Source organism: Salvelinus sp. IW2-2015, unplaced genomic scaffold (genome assembly GCF_002910315.2).
Source record: "Salvelinus sp. IW2-2015 unplaced genomic scaffold, ASM291031v2 Un_scaffold2133, whole genome shotgun sequence".
Taxonomy (NCBI): Eukaryota; Metazoa; Chordata; class Actinopteri; order Salmoniformes; family Salmonidae; genus Salvelinus; species Salvelinus sp. IW2-2015.
The window spans coordinates 185,354-205,155 of NW_019943467.1; the positions used below are offsets into that span (position 1 = coordinate 185,354).

Consider the following 19,802-nt stretch of genomic DNA (forward strand, 5'->3'; position numbering starts at 1 on the left):
AGAGAGAGAGACAGAGAGAGAGACAGAGAGAGAGACAGAGAGAGAGACAGAGAGAGAGACAGAGAGAGAGACAGAGAGAGAGACAGAGAGAGAGAGAGAGAGAGAGACAGAGAGAGAGAGGGCTGTAGACATTTTTCCTCAACAACAGTGACAAGCCAAGATGGATGCTGAATAAACATTGGGAGACCTTACCTCAGCAAAACACCAAACTACTATGTCACGCAAGCCGCAGACACACGCACACTAACTCACTGATTCTCTTAAACAATCATTTAACCAGAGCTGTTAGCAGTGAGGGTAATAACCACTGTTATTACCATGGTGATCATACCATTTCCATCCTATGAACCCTAGTGATGAACCCTAGGGGGTCGCTTAGCCTAAGTGGTCGTTATCTAAATAAATGTGTTTTTAATGATCACACACACATGCACACACACACACACATGTCCAGCTGAGCACCAGCGTAACAGTAATTTAACAGTAGTACTGCAGTAGAGTTTGACCGTGCAGTGCGTGTTTCAGTAGAATCAGTGGGATCACTTGTAGGTCAGTTAAATCCTCAAAGTATCTTTGCAGGCTGCTCCATTAATTTCTCTCTAGGTCATATTCCTATACTGTAAGGACCTCACTGATCAACCAACCAATCTCTCCTTTTTCCTGATAATGGAAGATCCTTAATTGTTTATAGATGAATTATAAACACACAGGCACATACAGTACACAGACACGCAGGCATGAGTACACAGTCACCGAAACACAAACACACACACACCACACACACATTTACATGCAACCTCCTTGGTGCTTAATGGAGCTTAAATGGTTGCTGAGGAAGAACACAGCTTTCATTAAGTTAATCAACACAATTATCTCTCTCTCTCTCGCTCTTTCTCTCTCACACACGCCTTCTCTCACTCCTGCCTGAAGCTCAGGAATATAATCCCAGCTATGTTAGTAATCAAGCTTCATTTAACAGAGCTAGAGCAATTGATATGAAATAGTTGCAGTATTATTGTTGTGTTCAATGAGTCATTAGTGTAGTATTAGTTTCTAATCCCAACATAAGGATTTATTTGCAATGTGATATGTGGTGGTCGCATCACCCGACACCTACTTTAGTTGAATGCACTGGATAAAATTGTCTGCTAAATGATTAAAATGTCATGTAAATTGCATCTTATTTAGTATTTCATTACTATTATTATCATAAGAGACTGATACAGTCAGGCGTCCGTCTGGACGGCCTCAGGTCTGTCGGACATTCCATCTGTTAGCGCCTGTTAGCGTTAACCACACAGCAGAAGGACCTGTGTGTGTTTTTATGGGACATTATTGGGCGTGACTCAACAGAGGTCAGAAGTAAAAAGCTACAGTTTGTATTGACCCTCAGGGCAGTCAGACAGAGAATTGCTGTATGCTGGACTATATTGTGGATTTTCTGTTTTTTATTCTATTGGATCATGTCAACACTTTCCAGCCTTCTCTATTGGTCCATACGTCAACACCACCCAATGTTCCATTTTCCTATTGGTCCATACGTCAACACCACCCAATGTTCCATTTTCCTATTGGTCCATACGTCAACACCACCCAATGTTCCATTTTCCTATTGGTCCAAGCATCAACACTGTTCTCTGTCCTGCTCTACTAGTGGTCCATTTGCCAACCCTAGCCACTGTCCTGTTCTACTATTGATTAACAGGTACTATTCAGTGTTAGTCTGGCTGACACCAGCTCTCAAAGTTGATGTGTAGTCACATGGGTGACATGCTAATTCAGTGTTGCTGTGGTCCATTATACTGTATCTCTACACTTTAAGACCATGTCTTCTCCATCCCATATACACCAGCCGCCCAGCTCATATCCAGTCAGAAAAAKCAATAATCTCCCTTCATTATTAACATGCTTATCAGTCCTACTAAGACAGAGAGTGGTTTGGCAGCAAAATACGTTATTGCTCTTTTGCCATCCATTAGCGTGTTCATCTGTGTGCTCTGTTTCATSAGGCTGTTTGGCTCTGAAGAGACAGAGGGAGAGTGGGCGAGAAAGAGAGAGAAATAACCGGCTGTCATTTTTGGGAAAACAGCAAAACAGCTGTGGGAGACATAAGTGGAGTTTCCATGGCAACCAGATGGGAGCCGTTGTGGAAATGTAGAGAAAAGGAAGAATAAGTGGAGGGAGAGAGAGAGAGAGCTGGAGAGAAGAGGAGGGAGGAATAATGACATTTAGGGAGAGAGAGCGAGAAAGAGCGAGAGCGAAAGCAAGGGGGAGAGCAAGAGGGAGAGCGAGAGAGTCCAGTAGGGTTTACCACATCACTAGATGTTCTCAGTCAATTCCAGACCTTCCCTACAGACTTAGTCTTTCATCCACTCTTCTTCACAGTCAAATATGACTCTATCCTCCCCATCAGCATATTCCACTCTTCAGCCCTCCAAAAGATTATCACATACTGGCTGTCATACAGTCCCTTCTCTGCAGCCAAACTCTTACCAGATGCAACCAGAATGCAAACACTGAATGGAATGCAGTATGAATCCAAATTCCAGAGTTGAATAGATTCCTGATGACTCGACAGTCTCCCAATCAGTTAGATGCAGAGTCAGATCAGACATAGAGACACATTTCTGTGGATGTAGACACTAAGTCAGACTCATTCCAGTCATTGAAACATGTCTCCACTCATTCCAGTCAGTCAGGCGAACATGTCTCCACTCATTCCAGTCAGGGGAACATGTCTCCACCCATTCCAGTCAGGGGAACATTACTCCACTCCTTCCAGTCAGGGGAACATGTCTCCACTCATTCCAGTCAGGCGAACATGTCTCCACTCATTCCAGTCAGGGGAACATGTCTCCACTCATTCCAGTCAGGGGAACATGTCTCCACTCATTCCAGTCAGGGAGAGAAATCTATTGTTGCGTACACACTCATCTCAGTTCAAGAATATGAACTTTACGGAACATGTCTCACCATTCCAGTCAGGCGAACATGTCTCCACTCATATCCAGTCAGTCGCGGAACCGATACCAACCCACTCAGATCAAGTCTGAGCTAGCAATGCATCACACACCACATTCATATCATCATTGAAACATGTCTCAGCATCCCTCTCATTCCAGTCAGTCTGGACATGATGTGCTAGCCATCCCCTAACTTGTCCTATTTCCTTGGGAAACATGTCTACTCACAACATTCCAAAGATTTCACTGATTAATCAGGATGGTAATCTATTTCGTCTACATCCCTTCTCTATTTCACATATTCTGAGCCTCTTTTTGTTTACTCTCTGGGAACACTCTTCCACCGCTATGGCTTCCAGTCCGAGAAAAAAGAACATTTGTCTCGTGTCTTTTTTGTCATGACTATAGGCCTTCTCCACATCATTCCCAGTCAGGGAACATTCTCCACTCATTCCATCAGGGAAACATGTCTCCACTCATTCCAGTCAGCCTAACATGAGGAAACATGCTGTTCCTACTATTCCAGTCAGGGGGGTGGTGCTTAGTCGTTAAAACCTGCGGTATATCACTCCTATCTCATTCCTATCAGGAGGGAACAATTATCTACCACTCTTGCACTTCACAGTCAGGTGAACATGTGTGGCTCCACTCATTCCAGGCAAGTTAGAGAAGCATTCTCCCACTCAATTCCATACAGGGAACATTTCTCCACTCATTCCAGCAGAGTGAAGTCTATGATCTCCACTCATTCCAGTCAGATAAAGCATGTAACACCGTGCTCCAACTCATTCCAGTCCAGGTATGTCTTACAACTTGGTAAGACATGTTATCTTCTTCTACCCCGGCATTACCAAAGGCAGGTGACAGGAACAGGTCTCCACTCATTCCAGTCAGAATAAACCTTTTGATGGAACACATGTCTTCTCACTCATATCCAGTATCAGGGAAAACAATGCTCTGCAGCGCGATTTGCTCACATTATGATTTTGGAACATTAAACTGATCTGCCACCCATTCTACAAGCCATAGAACAGGTGTCTCTCCCACCCAAGCGACTCCCATTCCCACAGTCAGGGAACATGTTCTCCACTCATTCCAAGTCAGGGAACACTTGTCTCCACTTCAGTTATCAGTCCAGTAGTAAGAAGTGATTGGCCTGGGAGCAGAGATGTCTCCACTCATTCCGGTCCATATTGCGTGGACATCTCTACCACTCTAACTTGTCCAGTCTCAGCCGTTACGTCAGTCACACCCATTCCAAGCCACCGGGAACAGTCTCCACTCATCTCGGCAATTCTAGGGTACAAAGGTAGAGCACTGTTCTCCACGCTCATATTTCCAGTCACGTTGTGATGTAGAACATGTTCTTGCCACCCACTATACCAGCTACAAGCACAGAAGGGGGAAAGAGCATGTTCTACCACTGCTGGATTCCAGCAGGGGGAACATGTCTCCCACCCATTCCAGTCAGGAACATGTCTCACTCATCTCCAGTCAGGGGAACAGTCTCCACTCGATTCCAGTCAAGGGGAACATGTCTCCACTATTCCAGTCAGCAGGAAACAAATGTCCTCCCACCCCCATTCCAGTCAGGGGGACATGTCTCCACTCATTCCAGTCAGGGGAACATGTCTCCACTCATTCCAGTCAGGGGAACATGTCTCCACTCATTCCAGTCAGGGGGACTGTCCTTGTACTATAGGGCGGCAGGTAGCCTAGCGGTTAAGAGTGTTGGGCCGGTAACCGAAAGGTCGCTGGTTTAAATCCCCGGGCAGACTAGGTGAAAAATCTGTCTATGTTGCCTTGAGCAAGTTACTTAACCCTAATTYCTCCTTTAAGTTGCTCTGGATAGGAGCATCTGTAAATGACTAAAACGTAAATGTAAAAATGTGTCAGACCTGGCAGAGGCCCTCCAGTCTCCACAACATTAGCGAGCCACTGGTGTACAATTACAGTATGTTCAACTACAGCCCTGAGAGCTATGTCAGCTGACTTAATGATATACAATAGACGTGATGCTCCACTACAGCCCTGAGAGCTATATCAGCTGACTTAATGATATACAATAGACGTGATGCTCCACTACAGCCCTGAGAGCTATGTCAGCTGACTTAATGATAAATATACAGCTATACTGTAGCTCTGCCTCTAGGGAGAGGGGAAGAGGGACTGAAACATAGTGGGTGTATCTAGGCTGCTCCATGTTGGGGAATTTGTTAGATTACTTGTTAGATATTACTGCACTTTCGGAACTAGAAGCACAAGCATTTCGCTACACTCGCATTAACAGCTGCTAACCATGTGTATGTGACCAATAACATCTGCTAACCATGTGTATGTGACCAATAACATTTGATTTGATTTAAAATGAGGATGGAATCCAAATACACTTCAATTCCCACTCAATCCATCTCTGTCTTATTTGGAGGAGGAGAGGAAGAGGAGAGAGTAAGAGGAGAGTAGCGAGAGAGGAGGAGGAGGAGGAGAGTAGCAAGAGAGTAGGAGGAGGAGAGTAGCGAGAGAGGAGGAGGAGAGTAAGAGGAGAGTAGCGAGAGAGGAGGAGAGTAAGAGGAGAGTAACGAGAGAGGAGGAGGAGGAGGAGAGGAGTAGGCGAGAAGAGAGAGGAGGAGGAGAGTAGCGAGAGAGGAGGAGGAGAGTAAGAGGAGAAAGTAGTGAGAGAGGAGGAGGAGGAGAGTAGTGAGGAGAGGGGAGGAGGAGAGTAGTGAGAGAGTAGGAGAGGAGAGTAGCGAGAGGAAGGAGGAGGAGATAAGAGGAGAGTAGTGAGAGAGGAGGAGAGAGTAGTGAGAGAAGAGGAGGAGAGTAAGAGGAAGTGGTGAGAGAGGAGGACGAGAGTAAGAGGAGAAGTGTGAGAGAGGAGGAGGAGGAGAGTAGTGAGAGAGGAGGAGGAGAATAAGAGGAGAGTAGTGGAGAGAGGAGGAGGAGAGTAGTGAGAGAGGAGGGGAAGTAAGAGGAGAGTGGTGAGAGAGGAGGAGGAGGAGAGTAGTGAGAGAGGAGGAGGAGGAGAGCAGTGAGAGAGGAGGAGGAGATTAGGGCATTGCACGTACCCCAGTTTGGGAAWACCTGCTCTACACTATACTTGATTGTTTTGTCACATAAACTGAAATTAGGCGAACTGTTAGAGTTTTAGCAACCAGGAAATGGTGGAGCGATTCATGCATAGGTCACCTAATAATCCCCAGTTTACAATTGGCTCATTCATTCCCCTCCTCTCCCCTGTAACTATTCCCCAGGTCGTTGCTGCAAATGAGAACGTGTTCTCAGTCAACTTACCTGGTAAAATAACGGTAAAAATAAAAAAATAAAAAAATAAATAGTGCATCTTTAAGAAATGAAATCTAAATTACATTTGCACTGAGCAAATCTAACAACAAATGAGTTCAAGTATTTATTTTCCTTATCCCTACACTCCTCATGTTGTTCAAGTGCTGTATCCGGCTAAATTCACACATTGGTTAGATGCAGTTAAAAACATTGATCTGTTCCTTGTTTGGGAAACAGATCAAGGTTCACAGAGAGTCAGTCATTGCCTTTTGTTTGAGAGACAGATTGCTGGTTTCTCTCTTTCTCTTTCTCTCTCATTACATCAATAGAGAGGTTTTGGCCCAATGTCACAGCACGACCAGAACCTTTCATTACAAAGGCCCCTGGGAAAGGGATCGATGTGTGGCAGTGACAACCAGCCAGCTTCTAGCTTTGACAGACAGAGAACTGTACCAGAGCTGTCTGGGGGGTGAGGACGATCTTCAAGATGGACAATAATAAAGCTAGCTGTATGTACCCCATGTTTTCAAGCTGCAGGCTGAGGTTTATTGTAATTAATCTTGTCCTAGAAGCAGAACTGGGCGGTTTCCGCTAGATGGGCCAGCTGCAAAGTCAAAATTGCCTGTATCGTAAAATTCATGAACACAACAATTTGCTTAATTTAAGGTTAGGGTTAGGCATTAGGGTTAGCAGTGTGGGTAAGGTTCGGGCTAGGTAAAAAAAAAAAAAGAAAGTCTATTCACCTTTATTTAACCAGGTAGGCTAGTTGAGAAGAAGTTCTCATTTACAACTGTGACCTGGCCAAGATAAAGCAAAGCAGTTTGACACATACAACAACACAGAGTTACACATGGAATAAACAAAACATACAGTCAATAATACAGTTGAAGATAATCTATATACAGTGAGTGCAAATGAGGTAGGATAAGAGAGGTAAGGCAATAAATAGGCCATAGTGACAAAGTAATTACAATATASCAATTAGACACTGGAGTGATTGATGTGCAGAAGATGAWTGTGCAAGTGGAYACACTGGGGTGCAAAGGAGCAAGATAAATAAATACAGTATGGGGATGAGGTAGTTGGATGAGCTATTTGAACATGGGCTATGTACAGGTGCAGTGATCTGTGAGCTGCTCTAACAGCTGGTGCATAAAGCTAGTGAGGGAGATATGAGTCTCCAGCTTCAGTGATTTTTGCAGTTCGTTCCAGTCATTGGCAAGCAGAGAACTGGAAGGAGAGGCGGCCAAAAGAMGAATTGGCTTTGGGGGTGACTAGTGAGATATACCTGCTGGAGCCTATGCTACGGGTGGGTGCTGCTATGGTGACCAGTGAGCTGAGATAAGGCAGGGCTTTACCTAAGAGAGACTTGTAGATGACCTGGAACAGTGGGTTTGGCAATGAGTATGAAGCGAGGGCCAGCCAACGAGAGCATAGATGTCGCAGTGGTGGGTAGTATATGGGGCTTTGGTGACAAAACGGATGGCACTGTGATAGACTGCATCCAATTTGTTGAGTATAGTTTTGGAGGCTATATTGTAAATGACATCGCCGAAGTCGAGGATCAGTAGGATGGTCAGTTTTACGAGGGTATGTTTGGCAGCATGAGTGAAGGATGCTTTGTTGCGAAATAAGAAGCCGATTCTAGATTTAATTTTGGATTGGAGATGCTTAATGTGAGTCTGAAAGGAGAGTTTACAGTCTAGCCAAACACCTAGGTATTTGTAGTTGTCCACATATTCTAAGTCAGAACCGTCCAGAGTAGTGATGCTGGACGGGCGGGCAGGTGCGGGCAGCGACCGGTTGAAGAGCATGCATTTAGTTTTACTTGTATTTAAGAGCAGTTGGAGGCCGCGGAAGGAGAGTTGTATGGCATTGAAGATAATCTGGAGGTTAGTTAACACAGTGTCCAAAGAAGGGCCAGATGTATACAGAATGGTGACGTCTGCGTAGAGGTGGATCAGAGACTCACCAGCAGCAAGAGCGACATCATTGATGTATACAGAGAAGAGAGTCGGCCCGAGAATTGAACCCTGTGGCACCACGTTAGAGACTGCCAGAGGTCCGGACAACAGGCTCTCCAATTTGACACACTGAACTCTATCAGAGAAGCAYTTGGTGAACCAGGTGAGGCAGTAATTTGAGAAACCAGGCTCTTTAGTCTGCCGATTAGAATGTGGTGATTGACAGAGTCGAAAGCCTTGGCCAGGTCGATGAAAACGGCTGCACAGTAATGTCTCTTATCGATGGCGGTTATGATGTCGTTTAGGACCTTGAGCGTGGCTGAGGTGCACCCATGACCAGCTCGGAAACCAGATTGCATAGCGGAGAAGGTATGGTCGGATTCGAAATGGTCGGTAATCTGTTTGTTAACTTGGCTTTCGAAGACCTTTGAAAGGCAGGGTAGGATAGATACAGGTCTGTAGCAGTTTGGGTCTGTGTTTCCCCCTTTGAAGAGGAGGATGATCGCGGCAGCTTACCAATCTTTGGGAATCTCAGACGGTACGAAAGAGAGTTTGAACAGGCTAGTAGTAGGGGTTGCAACAATTTCAGCAGATAATTTTAGAAAGAGAGGGTCCAGATTGTCTTGTTTAAAATCTGATTMTATGACTTTGTGGCTGTTCCCACTAGTGACCACTCTGCAGAGCTGCCTCTGGTACATGAGTCATCCTAATAAATGCCAACCTGACATGCAATTAGTGCAACTGTGAATGTAGGCTATGTGTCTTTACAAAGGTGTGTGTGGTGCTAAACTCTGAGGTGATTAAGACATGAATCCCTGACAGCGGAGGGTATTAGTGCTTCTACCTCCTTCAATCTCAGAGAGCTGATTACAGACACAGTGGTACTGGTGCTAGACTACACACTGTATGTCTGTCTGTCTGTTTAGATCTATACCTGTTGATCAATAAAGGACAGAGTCAAGAGGAGGAGGAGAGGAGGGAGAGAGGAGGAGGAGGAGGAGAGGATGGAGAGAAGAGGGAGAGAGGAGGGAGAGAGGAGGAGAGGAGGAGGAGAGTAGGAGAGAGGGAGAGTTGAAGACGAGGAGGAGAGTAGGGAGAGGGGAGAAGGAGGAGAGGAGAGAGGTTGATTTCCCTTCTTCAGATTGTGAAAGATATGTCACCTTCCCACATGTAATCACACTTGTCTTAATTAAGCGACAGGACGTCTCGTTGAACGTGTAATGATGGCACGGCATGACACCCACCCACACACTGATGCTGATGCTACTGTACAGTATTAGTGCAAACAATGAAAAAGAATCTCAACCATTATCAAACTCTGATATGATGTATGATGAAATCTAACTAATAAATCAATGACAACACAATCACATAATTCATGTCATCACGATGAATAAACTGATATTAAAACATCTTCTTTGGTAATATGGAGTAAAAAGGGTAGATGAGCTAATATTAAACAGGTGTCTATAGACATTGAGACACAAAGACTAGATTATGATTATCAGGTGTTAACTGCAGCTGGGGAGAGAGCCACTTTGTCATACCCAGGTAATATCTATACACTATATATACAAAAGTATGTAGACACCCCTTCAAATGAGTGTATTCCCCGTTGCTGACAGGTGTATAAAATCGAGCACACAACCCTGCAATCTCCATAGACAACCATTGACAGTAGAATGGCCTTACTGAAGACTGACTTTCAATGTCACACTGTCATAGGATGCCACCTTTCCAACAAGTCAGTTCATCAAATGCCTGCCCTGCTAGAGCTGCCCCCGATCAACTGTAAGTGCTGTGATTGTGAAGTAGAACCGTCTACGAGCAACAACGGCTCAGCCGCGAAGTTGTAGGCCACACAAACTCACAGAATGGGACCGGCAAATGCTTTACAGTCTGGCAGTCCGACGGACGAACCTGGGTTTGGTGGATGCCAGGAGAACACTACCTGCCCGAATGCATGGTGCCAACTGAAAAATTGGTTGGAAGAGGAATAGTGGTCTGTGGCTGTTTTTCATGGTTTAGTCTAGGCCCCTTAGTTACACTGAAGAGAAATGTTAACGCTATAACATACAATCCCATTCTGGTCGATTCTGTGCTTCCATCTTTGTGGCAGTTTGGGGAAGGCCCTTTCCTGTTTCAGCAGGACAATGTCCCCGTGCACAACGTGAGGTCCATACACAAATGGTTTGTCAAAATCGGTGTGGAAGAACTTGACTGGCCTGCACAAGAGCCCTGACCTTTAACCCCATCGAGCACTTTTGGGATGCATTAGAACGCCAACTGCGAGCCAGGCCTAATCGCCTAATAACTGTGCCCGCCCTCACTAATGCTCTTGTGGCTGAATGGAAACAAGTCCCCACATCAATGTTCCAACATCTAGTGGAAAGCCTTCCCAGAAGAGTAGAGGCAGTTATAGCAGGAAAGGGGGGACCAACTCCATATTAATGCCCATGATTTTGGATGAGATGTTCGACGAGCACATACTTTGGGTCATGTAGTGTATCTCTCTACCAGACCCCATTCTAACCTCATATAAGAGAATAAAAATCATTAATATAGACTCAATCTCATCAGAGATATGATGCTTGCTGGGAATGTAACATCCAATATCACCTCAATACAACAYCTATATACCAATCACACCCCAGCTTGGAATATTCCATATCATTCTGGAATGGTACAGTAACAACATGATGGGAATTGATTTGGGGTTCCATGCCTCTGAAGGGGAACAGATGCTCCGGTCACAGCCGTGCCTTCCACTGATGATGTTAAGAGATGACTTTAGAAAGGCAATTTCACCAAATGTCACTACGCATGCAAGTCCCCGTTTACATATGGCAGGGAGGAATCAGGCTGATAAATAGGGCTTGAGTCTCTCTTTGTCTCTTTTTCTTCTCATTCATCCCTCCCAGATGTTTCCTTGTCTTTGTTTCTCACTTTCTACTTCTTTGATCTCATAGCCCTCTCTCCTCCCCTTTCACATTTTCCCCATTCAATCTCTCTACCCCGCTCCACATCACCTCCTCCCCTCGCTGTCCCTCTTTGTTTTCCTATCTGCTTCCATGCCATATTCTGCCAGTGATTGCTGATAAGGCGTGTGTGTGGGTGTGTGTGTGTGTGTCGATCTCTTATTACCATCCTGCCTCGTCAGCAGAGTGTGTTTCTAGTCTATCTGTGAATCTGTGCCCAAAGCCAGCTCCATACTGACTAAGTTTAATTAAGATAGAGAAACAGACGGAGAGAGAGAAAGAGAGAGATGCCAAACACATACACTGCGTCCTTCAAATGTTAACGAGTCACGTTACAAGCTGTTGTTTTCTCAACTCTATTGGTTCAGTGGCCAATACTGTATCAATCAACAACGAATGATGCCGAAAATTCAAAAATAAAAGTAATTACAGAGGGAGGTGGTGTGTTTATGACAAGGACCTAACACATCTAATGCAGAAGACATTCATACCACAGACACTGCACAGTCATGCATCATAATATCCCCATGGCTCGCTGTGGCTAGATAAACCGTTTGGACACAGTCTATCGCTGTCATTTCATGGCTTTTCACTTCAATGAGAGATTCACCACCAGAAAAGGCATTCGCAAAATAAAGCAAAGTGAAAACCCAATCAGCCACATTCAACTATGAGAGTTGTATTTCTACCATCATCTCCAGAACAGAGGAGCTGATCTCATCACTAAGAACAACAGGCTGAGCTGAGGTCCCTGTGGAATACCAAGCATAGATTTGTTTTCTACACATCCTCCCACCTCCTCATGTTTTGCGCTGAGTCCAGTATTCCGGTTTTACAGGGTTTGGGAAGCTTGGCATAGGCAAGCCCCCTAAATTACCTCCCCATATGCACCCCTCGGCCTTTCCACATGGGGTGTATTTACACATTTCCTCCTCTCCAAAAATGATTAAGGATTTTGCCAAGGATGAAATTCCAGAAATGTTCCCAGATCCCTCCTCGGAAGAAGCTGTCCTGAGGCGAACATGTTCCCTGCATATAAATGGATATGGAATGAAGTTGGATGGAGAGAGAAACATTCTGCAAAGCACTACTGTAAATTCCCACACAGTAATTGGCACAGACGAACAGAGACACATTGCCTCCAAGTAACACCACACAGACAGACAGAATGACACTGTTTCCTTAATAAGGAGTAGGTAGTCAACAGACCAAAGATGAATGTAGGAGCATCAAAGATACACTAATAGCAGCAACAACAAACATGCAATTCAGTCCAATGGAGTCCAATTAGACTATTCATCACGTAACCTTCTACACTGAATGTAGCCTATCCATGGAACATCCAGACTGCAGTACAACATCTTGTCCAACACCATAGAGATCCTTTTAAAATGACTATTCTTACTATTTCTAATTCCTTATTCTAACAACACTGACCAACCTGGCCGTGAGTGTTCCAAGTCTAGTTAGTCAGACCTCTGGTTGGCAGATGACTATACCCACCATAACGACAGCCAGTCTTGTGCCAGTCTTCTACCATGCTGTTGAAATGGTGATTAGGCTTTCTAGTCGGGGGTAAACAGTGGCGATTCATGTCCAGTCAAAGGGCAGGTTTCTGTTGAGCAGTGGCATGGGCACACCAGCTGCTCTCAAGGACCCCAACTGAAGCTCATTGGCAGCCAAAGGAGGGAGATTAGCATAGTAACCTGCAATGGCTGCTGGGAGGTCAGACAGGGCAGCTGGGAAAACGGCTGGCAATTCAAGAGCATGGGTGGATAGAGAGATAAGGGAGGGATGGAGAGAGGGAAATAAGGAGAGAAAGGGTAGTCAGAGAAAGAGGAAGAAAGAGAGAGAATGATTAAGGGAAATGAAGTAGAGAGAGAAGAGAGAGAAAGAGGGAGAGAGGAGGCCATAGTGAGATAAATGTGTTTCTATAGCAAACGCAGCAAGTCTCCCCTGAGCCTCATAGAGTATTCAGTAGTAATGATACTTCATGAAGACATACAGTGTGTTTGACTGCAGTTCTGTGTGTATGGGCCTGTGGCTTTAATGGTAGTCTCTAACTCTCCCTCAGATCCCTGCCTGATTTAGAGTCAGGCTCACAAGAGCTCCCTCTCTCCCCTCTGAGGCCTCGGCAGAATCCCTAATAAGGAAACTCTTAGTGGTTAGAATGGGGGGTTCCAGACACACACAGACATACAAGCACGGAGACACMCGCACGCATACACACACACAGACACACGCACAGACACACACAGACACACACCACGCAAAAAGTAAATCTGCCCAACTGTCCTGGAGAGTTAGACTACAGTCAGAATACCGGTACTGCTAATCCTCGCTGCAAAGTCTCAAGCAGAAACAGGTGACGTTGGCTGAACCAATAACATCTGAGCTCTGTGATTGTTGCGCAGTTGTCATGACTTATCCCTTAATACTTACATCTGATTGTCTCCCAAGAGCTGCATTTGGCTCTGTATATTAGCTAGGTGTGTTTGCATGAGTGTCTGTATGGTGTCTGTCCTTGTCTGTCTGTCTGTCTGTCTGTGTCTGTCTGCTGTCTGTCTGTCTGTCTGTCTGTCTGTCTGTCTGTCTGTCTGTCTGTCTGTCTGTCTGTCTGTCTGTCTGTCTGTCTGTCTGTCTGTCTGTCTGTCTGTCTGTCTGTCTGTCTGTCTGTCTGTCTGTCTGTCTGTCTGTCTGTCTGTCTGTCTGTCTGTCTGTCTGCTGTCTGTCTGTCTGTCTGTCGTCTGTCTGAAGAGTTAGTGTCCTGACTAGCCTGTGTGAAGAATGAGCTAATACTGTAAAGCAAATGGCCACTCCTCACCCTTAACACATCCATCTGCCATTTCCCAGCTGCTGCACACACACACACACACCAGAGACACACACACATAGAGACACACACAGATACACACACACACACATACACACACACACACACTCACTCACTCTAAGCAGAATACTGATTAGCAACTGAATCTCGGGAGAGCGAATTAAGAGAATATTGAAGGAGGAGGAACAGAATACAGAGAGAGAGAGAGAGAGAGAGAGAGAGAGAGAGAAGAGAGAGAGAGAGAGAGAGAGAGAGAGAGAGATGGGATGATGATGACGCTACGAGGTCTGTTTCATTGTTGTAGGTATGTACTGTAGGGATGGGTGAGGAGAGAGTTAACCCAAACCATGCAGACTAGCCAAAGTGTGTGTGTGTGTGTTTGTGTGTGTGTGTGTGTGTGTGTGTGTGTTGTGTGTGTGTGTGTGTGTGTGTTTGAAAGGGCCCCCCGCCTTGCAGAGAATGATGTAAGTGCAGAGACAATAGGTCTCATGTAGCCAGTGCTACTCAGTGCTACTCATGCTACTCAGTACTACTCAGTGCTACTCAGTACTACTCAGTACTACTCAGTACTACTCAGTGCTACTCAGTGCTACTCAGTACTACTCAGTGCTACTCAGTACTTATTCAGTGCTACTCGTACTACTCAGTACTACTCAGTACTACTCAGTGCTACTCAGTGCTACTCAGTACTACTCAGTGCTACTCATGTACTCAGTACTACTCAGTGCTACTCAGTACTACTCAGTACTACTCAGTACTACTCAGTGCTACTCAGTACTACAGTACTACTCACAAGCTGAAACCCTCCACTGCCTATTCTATTTGCACTGCTTCAAAGCTCATAGAACTGTCAGAACTCAATAGTTCAAATGGAATCTTATTGAACTCATATATGATTTGCATCGCTTCACAAATCTACAACAGTTTTGCTGAAGATATTAACCTGGAAATAGATCAAAACTAGCTTTAACACTCAAGTGGAGTATTGCTAACTAGAACCTAAATGGTTCTTCGGCTGTAGACCTTCTACATGGAACCAAAAGGGTTCTCATTGGACAGCCAAAGAAACCATTATTGGAACCCTTTTTCAAAGAGTGTAGCTAACACTCCCCCTCCTCCCTCTCTTCCCTTCCCGCCTCAAACACACAGAAATAAACACACCACCCTTCTTTGTCATCGTGCCGTATGATGGCGCCTTGATGACATCACGAGGCTGAAGCCATGCGGTGCCTCTTCCTGTGTGCTGGTGGGCGGGGCTTTGACATTGACCCGCCTCGCCTGCCGCTCCCGGTTTCTGCAGGGTCTTTTCCGCTCGTAGTACGCCCTATTTTGGTCGCAGCGCATTCTCCTGACCAGCCGCTGCCGGGCTGGGCCAAACCGGGGAAGAACTCCAGCAGACACTGCGATCTCCATGTTCTACGAAACACTGTTACATAGCTGAAACAAACCTGCAGAGGCGAGGGAGGGAGGGAGGGAGGGAGGAGGAGGAGGGAGGGAGGGAGGGAGGGAGGGAGAGGAGGAGGGAAAAGAAGGAGAGAAATGCGATTAGCATATCATGTTTTGTGATGAAATCTGTCTCAACAGTTTTATACAAGTCAAAGATAGACAGAGATGTTAAACGCTGTCTATGGCAAGCGCGTGCGTGTGGTGTGTGTGTGTGTGGTGTGTGGTGTGTGTGTGTGTGTGTGTGGTGTGTGTGTGTGGTGTGTGTGGTGTGTGTGTGTGTGTGTGTGTGTGTGGTGTGTGTGTGTGTGTGTGCTGTGTTGTTGTGGTGTGTGTAAGACACCAGAATACACTGTTATATTAATAACTCCAACAGAGCCAAATCATGTTTATTTAAATACAGTCTGACAGTGAACGGACAGGACAACGCTTGGATGATAAAGTACGCCAGCGCTGTCTGTTTCACCTCCAGACAAGTGTATGTGAGTGCCTGTATGTTTATAATGTTTTGAAAAAAATAATAACACTGTTTAGTGTCTTCTCTCCTGCATTGCAACGGTCTGTAGTGAATGTCATGACTATATTGTCGCTGCCAGTGGAAGAGAGTTCCCCTCATCGCGACCTAGTCTCTGAGTCTTATTAGGGTGTGTCTGTGTAATGCTGCTGCAGCATGGATAAGCCTCAATGACTGCAGAAGAATTCATCACTAGCTACATATCAGGACCAAACCAGGCTTAGTTATGAAGATAGTTCCAGACTTACTAAACTATAAATATTCATAGCATTATTCAGTGATGAAGGCAGCGAGTCAAAGGAATCTTAAGTCAAGTTGCAATGCACAGGCGATCAAAGGCGATGACTCTTCCAAACGCATAAAAAAGTAATCTGCAAGAAAATATAAGTCTGCCCCCGTATGCAATATGCTTCAGAAGAATGCAATGATTTGGTGATGTGTGTAATGTATGAGTGTGTGAGAAAAACAGCAGTAATTAGTGCAGTCATTCAGGTCACTATTAGTGCCTTTGCAGATAAATTAGAGACAGTGGCTTTTCTCCTCCTCTCTCTGAGTCACACACTCCCTCTCTGCTCTTCTCCTCCATCCCTGTCTGCTTGTCTATCTGTCTGCTTGTCTGTCTGTCTGCTTGTCTATCTGTCTGCTTGTCTATCTGTCTGCTTGTCTGTCTGTCTGCTTGTCTATCTGTCTGCTTGTCTGTCTGTCTGCTTGTCTATCTGTCTGCCTTCTTTGCCTCTTCTTTTAACACACTCCAATTTCCTGTTTTCTGATTATCTACCTCTTCATCCCTCTCTTTCCTTTCCTCCTCTCCCTCCTTTGGTCACATTGCCTGTTTGACTGTCTTCCACCTCTCGCTCCCTCTAGTGTATGAAGCCTGCCTGAAGCGACAGACACACGCACAGACACACACATGACACACACCACGCGAAAAAGTAAATCTGTACCCAACTGTCCTGCGGAGAGTTAGACCTATACAGTTCAGAATACCGCGTACTGCTATCCTGCTGCAAAGTGCTCCAAGCAGAAACAGGTGACGTTGGTCTAAACACAATAACATCTGAGCCTGTGATGTGTTGCGCAGTTGTCATGACTTCATCCCTTAATACTTACATCTGATGTCTCCCAAGAGGCTGCATTTTGGCTCTGTATATTAGCTAGGTGTGTTGCATGAGTGTCTGATGTCTGTCTGTCTGTCTGTCTGTCTGTCTGTACTGTCGTCCTGTCTGTGCTGTCTGTCTGTCTGTCTGTCTGTGTGTCTGGTCTGTCTGTCTGACTCCTGTCTGTCTGTCTGTCTGTCTGTGGTCTTGTCTGTCTGTCTGTAGTCTGTCTGTCTGTCTTCTGTCTGTCCTGTCTGTCTGTCTGTCTGTCTGTCTGGTCTGTCTGTCCTGTCTGTCTGTCTGTCTGTCGTCTGTCTGAATGAGTTAGTGTCCTGACTAGCCTGTGTGAAGAATGAGCTAATACTGCTAAGCAAATGGGCCACTCTCACCGCTTAACACATCCATCTGCCATTTCCCAGTCTGCTGCACACCACACACACACAGAGACAAAAACAACACATAAGAGCACACACAGATACACACACACACACATCACACACACACACACTCACTCACTCTAAGCTCAGAATAATGATGTAGCAACTGAATCTCTCGGGAGAGCGAATTAAGAGAATATTGAAGGAGGAACAGAATACAGAGAGAGAGAGAGAGAGAGAGAGAGAGAGAGAGAGAGAGAGAGACGAGGAGAGGAGAGAGAGAGAGGAGAGAGATGGGATGAATGATTGACGCTACGAGGTCTGTTTCAATTGTTGTTCAGTATGTCTAGTAGGGATGGGTGAGGAGAGAGTTAACCAAACCATGCAAGACTAGCCAAAGTGTGTGTGTGTGTGTGTGTGTGTGTGTGGTGTGTTGTGTGTGTGTGTGTGTGTGTGTTGTGTGTGTGTGTGTTTGAAAAGGGCCCCCGCCTTGCAGAGAATGAATGTAAGTGCAGAGACAAATAGGTCTCATGTAGCCAGTGCTACTCAGTGCTACTCAGTGCTTACTGCCAGCTCAACTGCTACTCAGTGCTACTCAGTAGCTATTCAGGTACTACTCCCAGTACTACTCAGTGCTACTACAGTGCTACTTCAGTGACTCAGTACTCAGTGCTACTCAGTACTATTGCAGTGTGACCAGTACTACTCAGTACTACTCAGTACTACTCAGCTACTACAGTGCTACTCAGTACTAGTACTCAGCGTGCTACTCAGTGTACTCAGTACTACTCATGCTAAACTCATACTATCAGTAGCTGTACCATCAGAGAACTACTTCAGTTTGCTAACTCAGGTACTAACAGTAACTACTCAAAGCGGAAACCCTCCACGCACTATCCTATTGGCAAGCTGCTCAAAGCTCATGAGAACTGTCAGAATCAATAGCTCTAATAATGGATATCTTATTGAACTCTATATGATGCATCTGGGCTTCAAACATCTACAACAGTTTTGGCTGATAGATATTAACTCTGGAAATGAGTACAAAACTAGTTTAACCACTCAAGTGGAGTATGCTAACTAGAACCTAAAATGGTTCTTTCGGTTGTAGACACTTCTAAGCATGGAACCAAAAGGGTTCTCATTGAACAGCCAAAGAAACTCTTATGGAACTCCTTTTTTCAACAGAGTGTAGCTAACACTCCCCCTCCCCCTCCCTTCTCTTCCCTTCACCGCCCTACAAACACACAGAAATAAACACACCCCACTTCTTTGTCATCGTGCCGTATGATGGCGTCCTGTATGACATCACCGAGGCTGAAGCGAATGCGGTGCCTCTTCCTGTGGCTGGTGGGCGGGGCTTTGACATTGACTTCCGCCTCCGCCTCCGCCTCCCGGTTTCTGCAGGTCTTTTCCGCCGCTCGTAGTACGCCCTTATTTGGTCGACGCGCATTCTCCTGACCAGCCGCTGGCGCTGGCCAAACGGGGAGAGCCTCCAGCAGACACTGTCGAGTCTCCATTGTCTGACGAAACACGTTACATAGCTGAAAACAACCTCTGCAGAGGAGGAGGGAGGGAGGGAAAGGGGGAGGGAGAGGAGAGGAGGGGAGGGAGGGAGGTAGGGAGGAGAGGGAGAAAGAAGGGAGAGAAATGCGATTAGCATATCATGTTTTGTGATGAAAATCTGTCTCAATACAAGTCAGTTTATACAAGTCAAAGATAGACAGAGATGTTAAACGCTGTCTATCGCGCAAGCGCCGCGGGTTAGCGGTGTGGCGTGTGTGGTGTGTGTGTGTGTGTGTGTGTGTGTGTTGTGTGTGTGGTGTGTGTGTGTGTTGTCTGTGTGTGTGTGTGTGTGTGTGTGTGTTGTGTGTGTTGTGTTGTGGTGGTGTGTGTGTGTGTTGTAAGACACAGATACAGCTGTTACTATTAATAACCCAACAGAGCCATCATGTTTTATAATTAAATGTATGACAGTTGAAGTCGGAAGCGGAATCAGGACAACGCTTGGATGATAAGTACGCCAGGAGCGCTGTCTGTTTCACCTCCAGACAAGTGTATGTGAGTGCTGTATGTTTATAATATGTTTGAAAAAAATTAATAACACTGTTTAGTGTGTCTTCTCTCCTGCATTGCAACGTTAGAAGGGTCCCTGAGATAGATGTCAGTGACCTATATTGTATAGCTTTCGCTGCAATCAGTGGAACGAAGACAGTTCCCCTCAGGATACGCGACCGACTGAGTCTCTAGAGTTCTTATTAGGAGGTGTGTCTGTGTAATGCTGCTTAGCACAGTGGATAAGCCTCAATGACTGCAGAAGAACTCATCACTAGCTATCACATTTATCAGGA

At 45.5% G+C, this 19,802-nt stretch overlaps 1 protein-coding gene across 1 annotated transcript in view; it reads right to left on the reverse strand.

The window, feature by feature from the left end:
* LOC112073052 (unconventional myosin-XVI-like) overlaps positions 1-18,998 on the reverse strand; it is a gene marked incomplete at its 3' end in the record, with an annotated part of 197,982 nt that extends 178,984 nt beyond the window's left edge. The window contains 3 exon segments of the mRNA XM_070440027.1: positions 18,713-18,798; positions 18,831-18,931; positions 18,933-18,998. Coding sequence (XP_070296128.1) covers positions 18,713-18,798; positions 18,831-18,931; positions 18,933-18,971 — 226 coding nt within the window.
* Between the last annotated feature and the right edge of the window lie 804 nt (positions 18,999-19,802).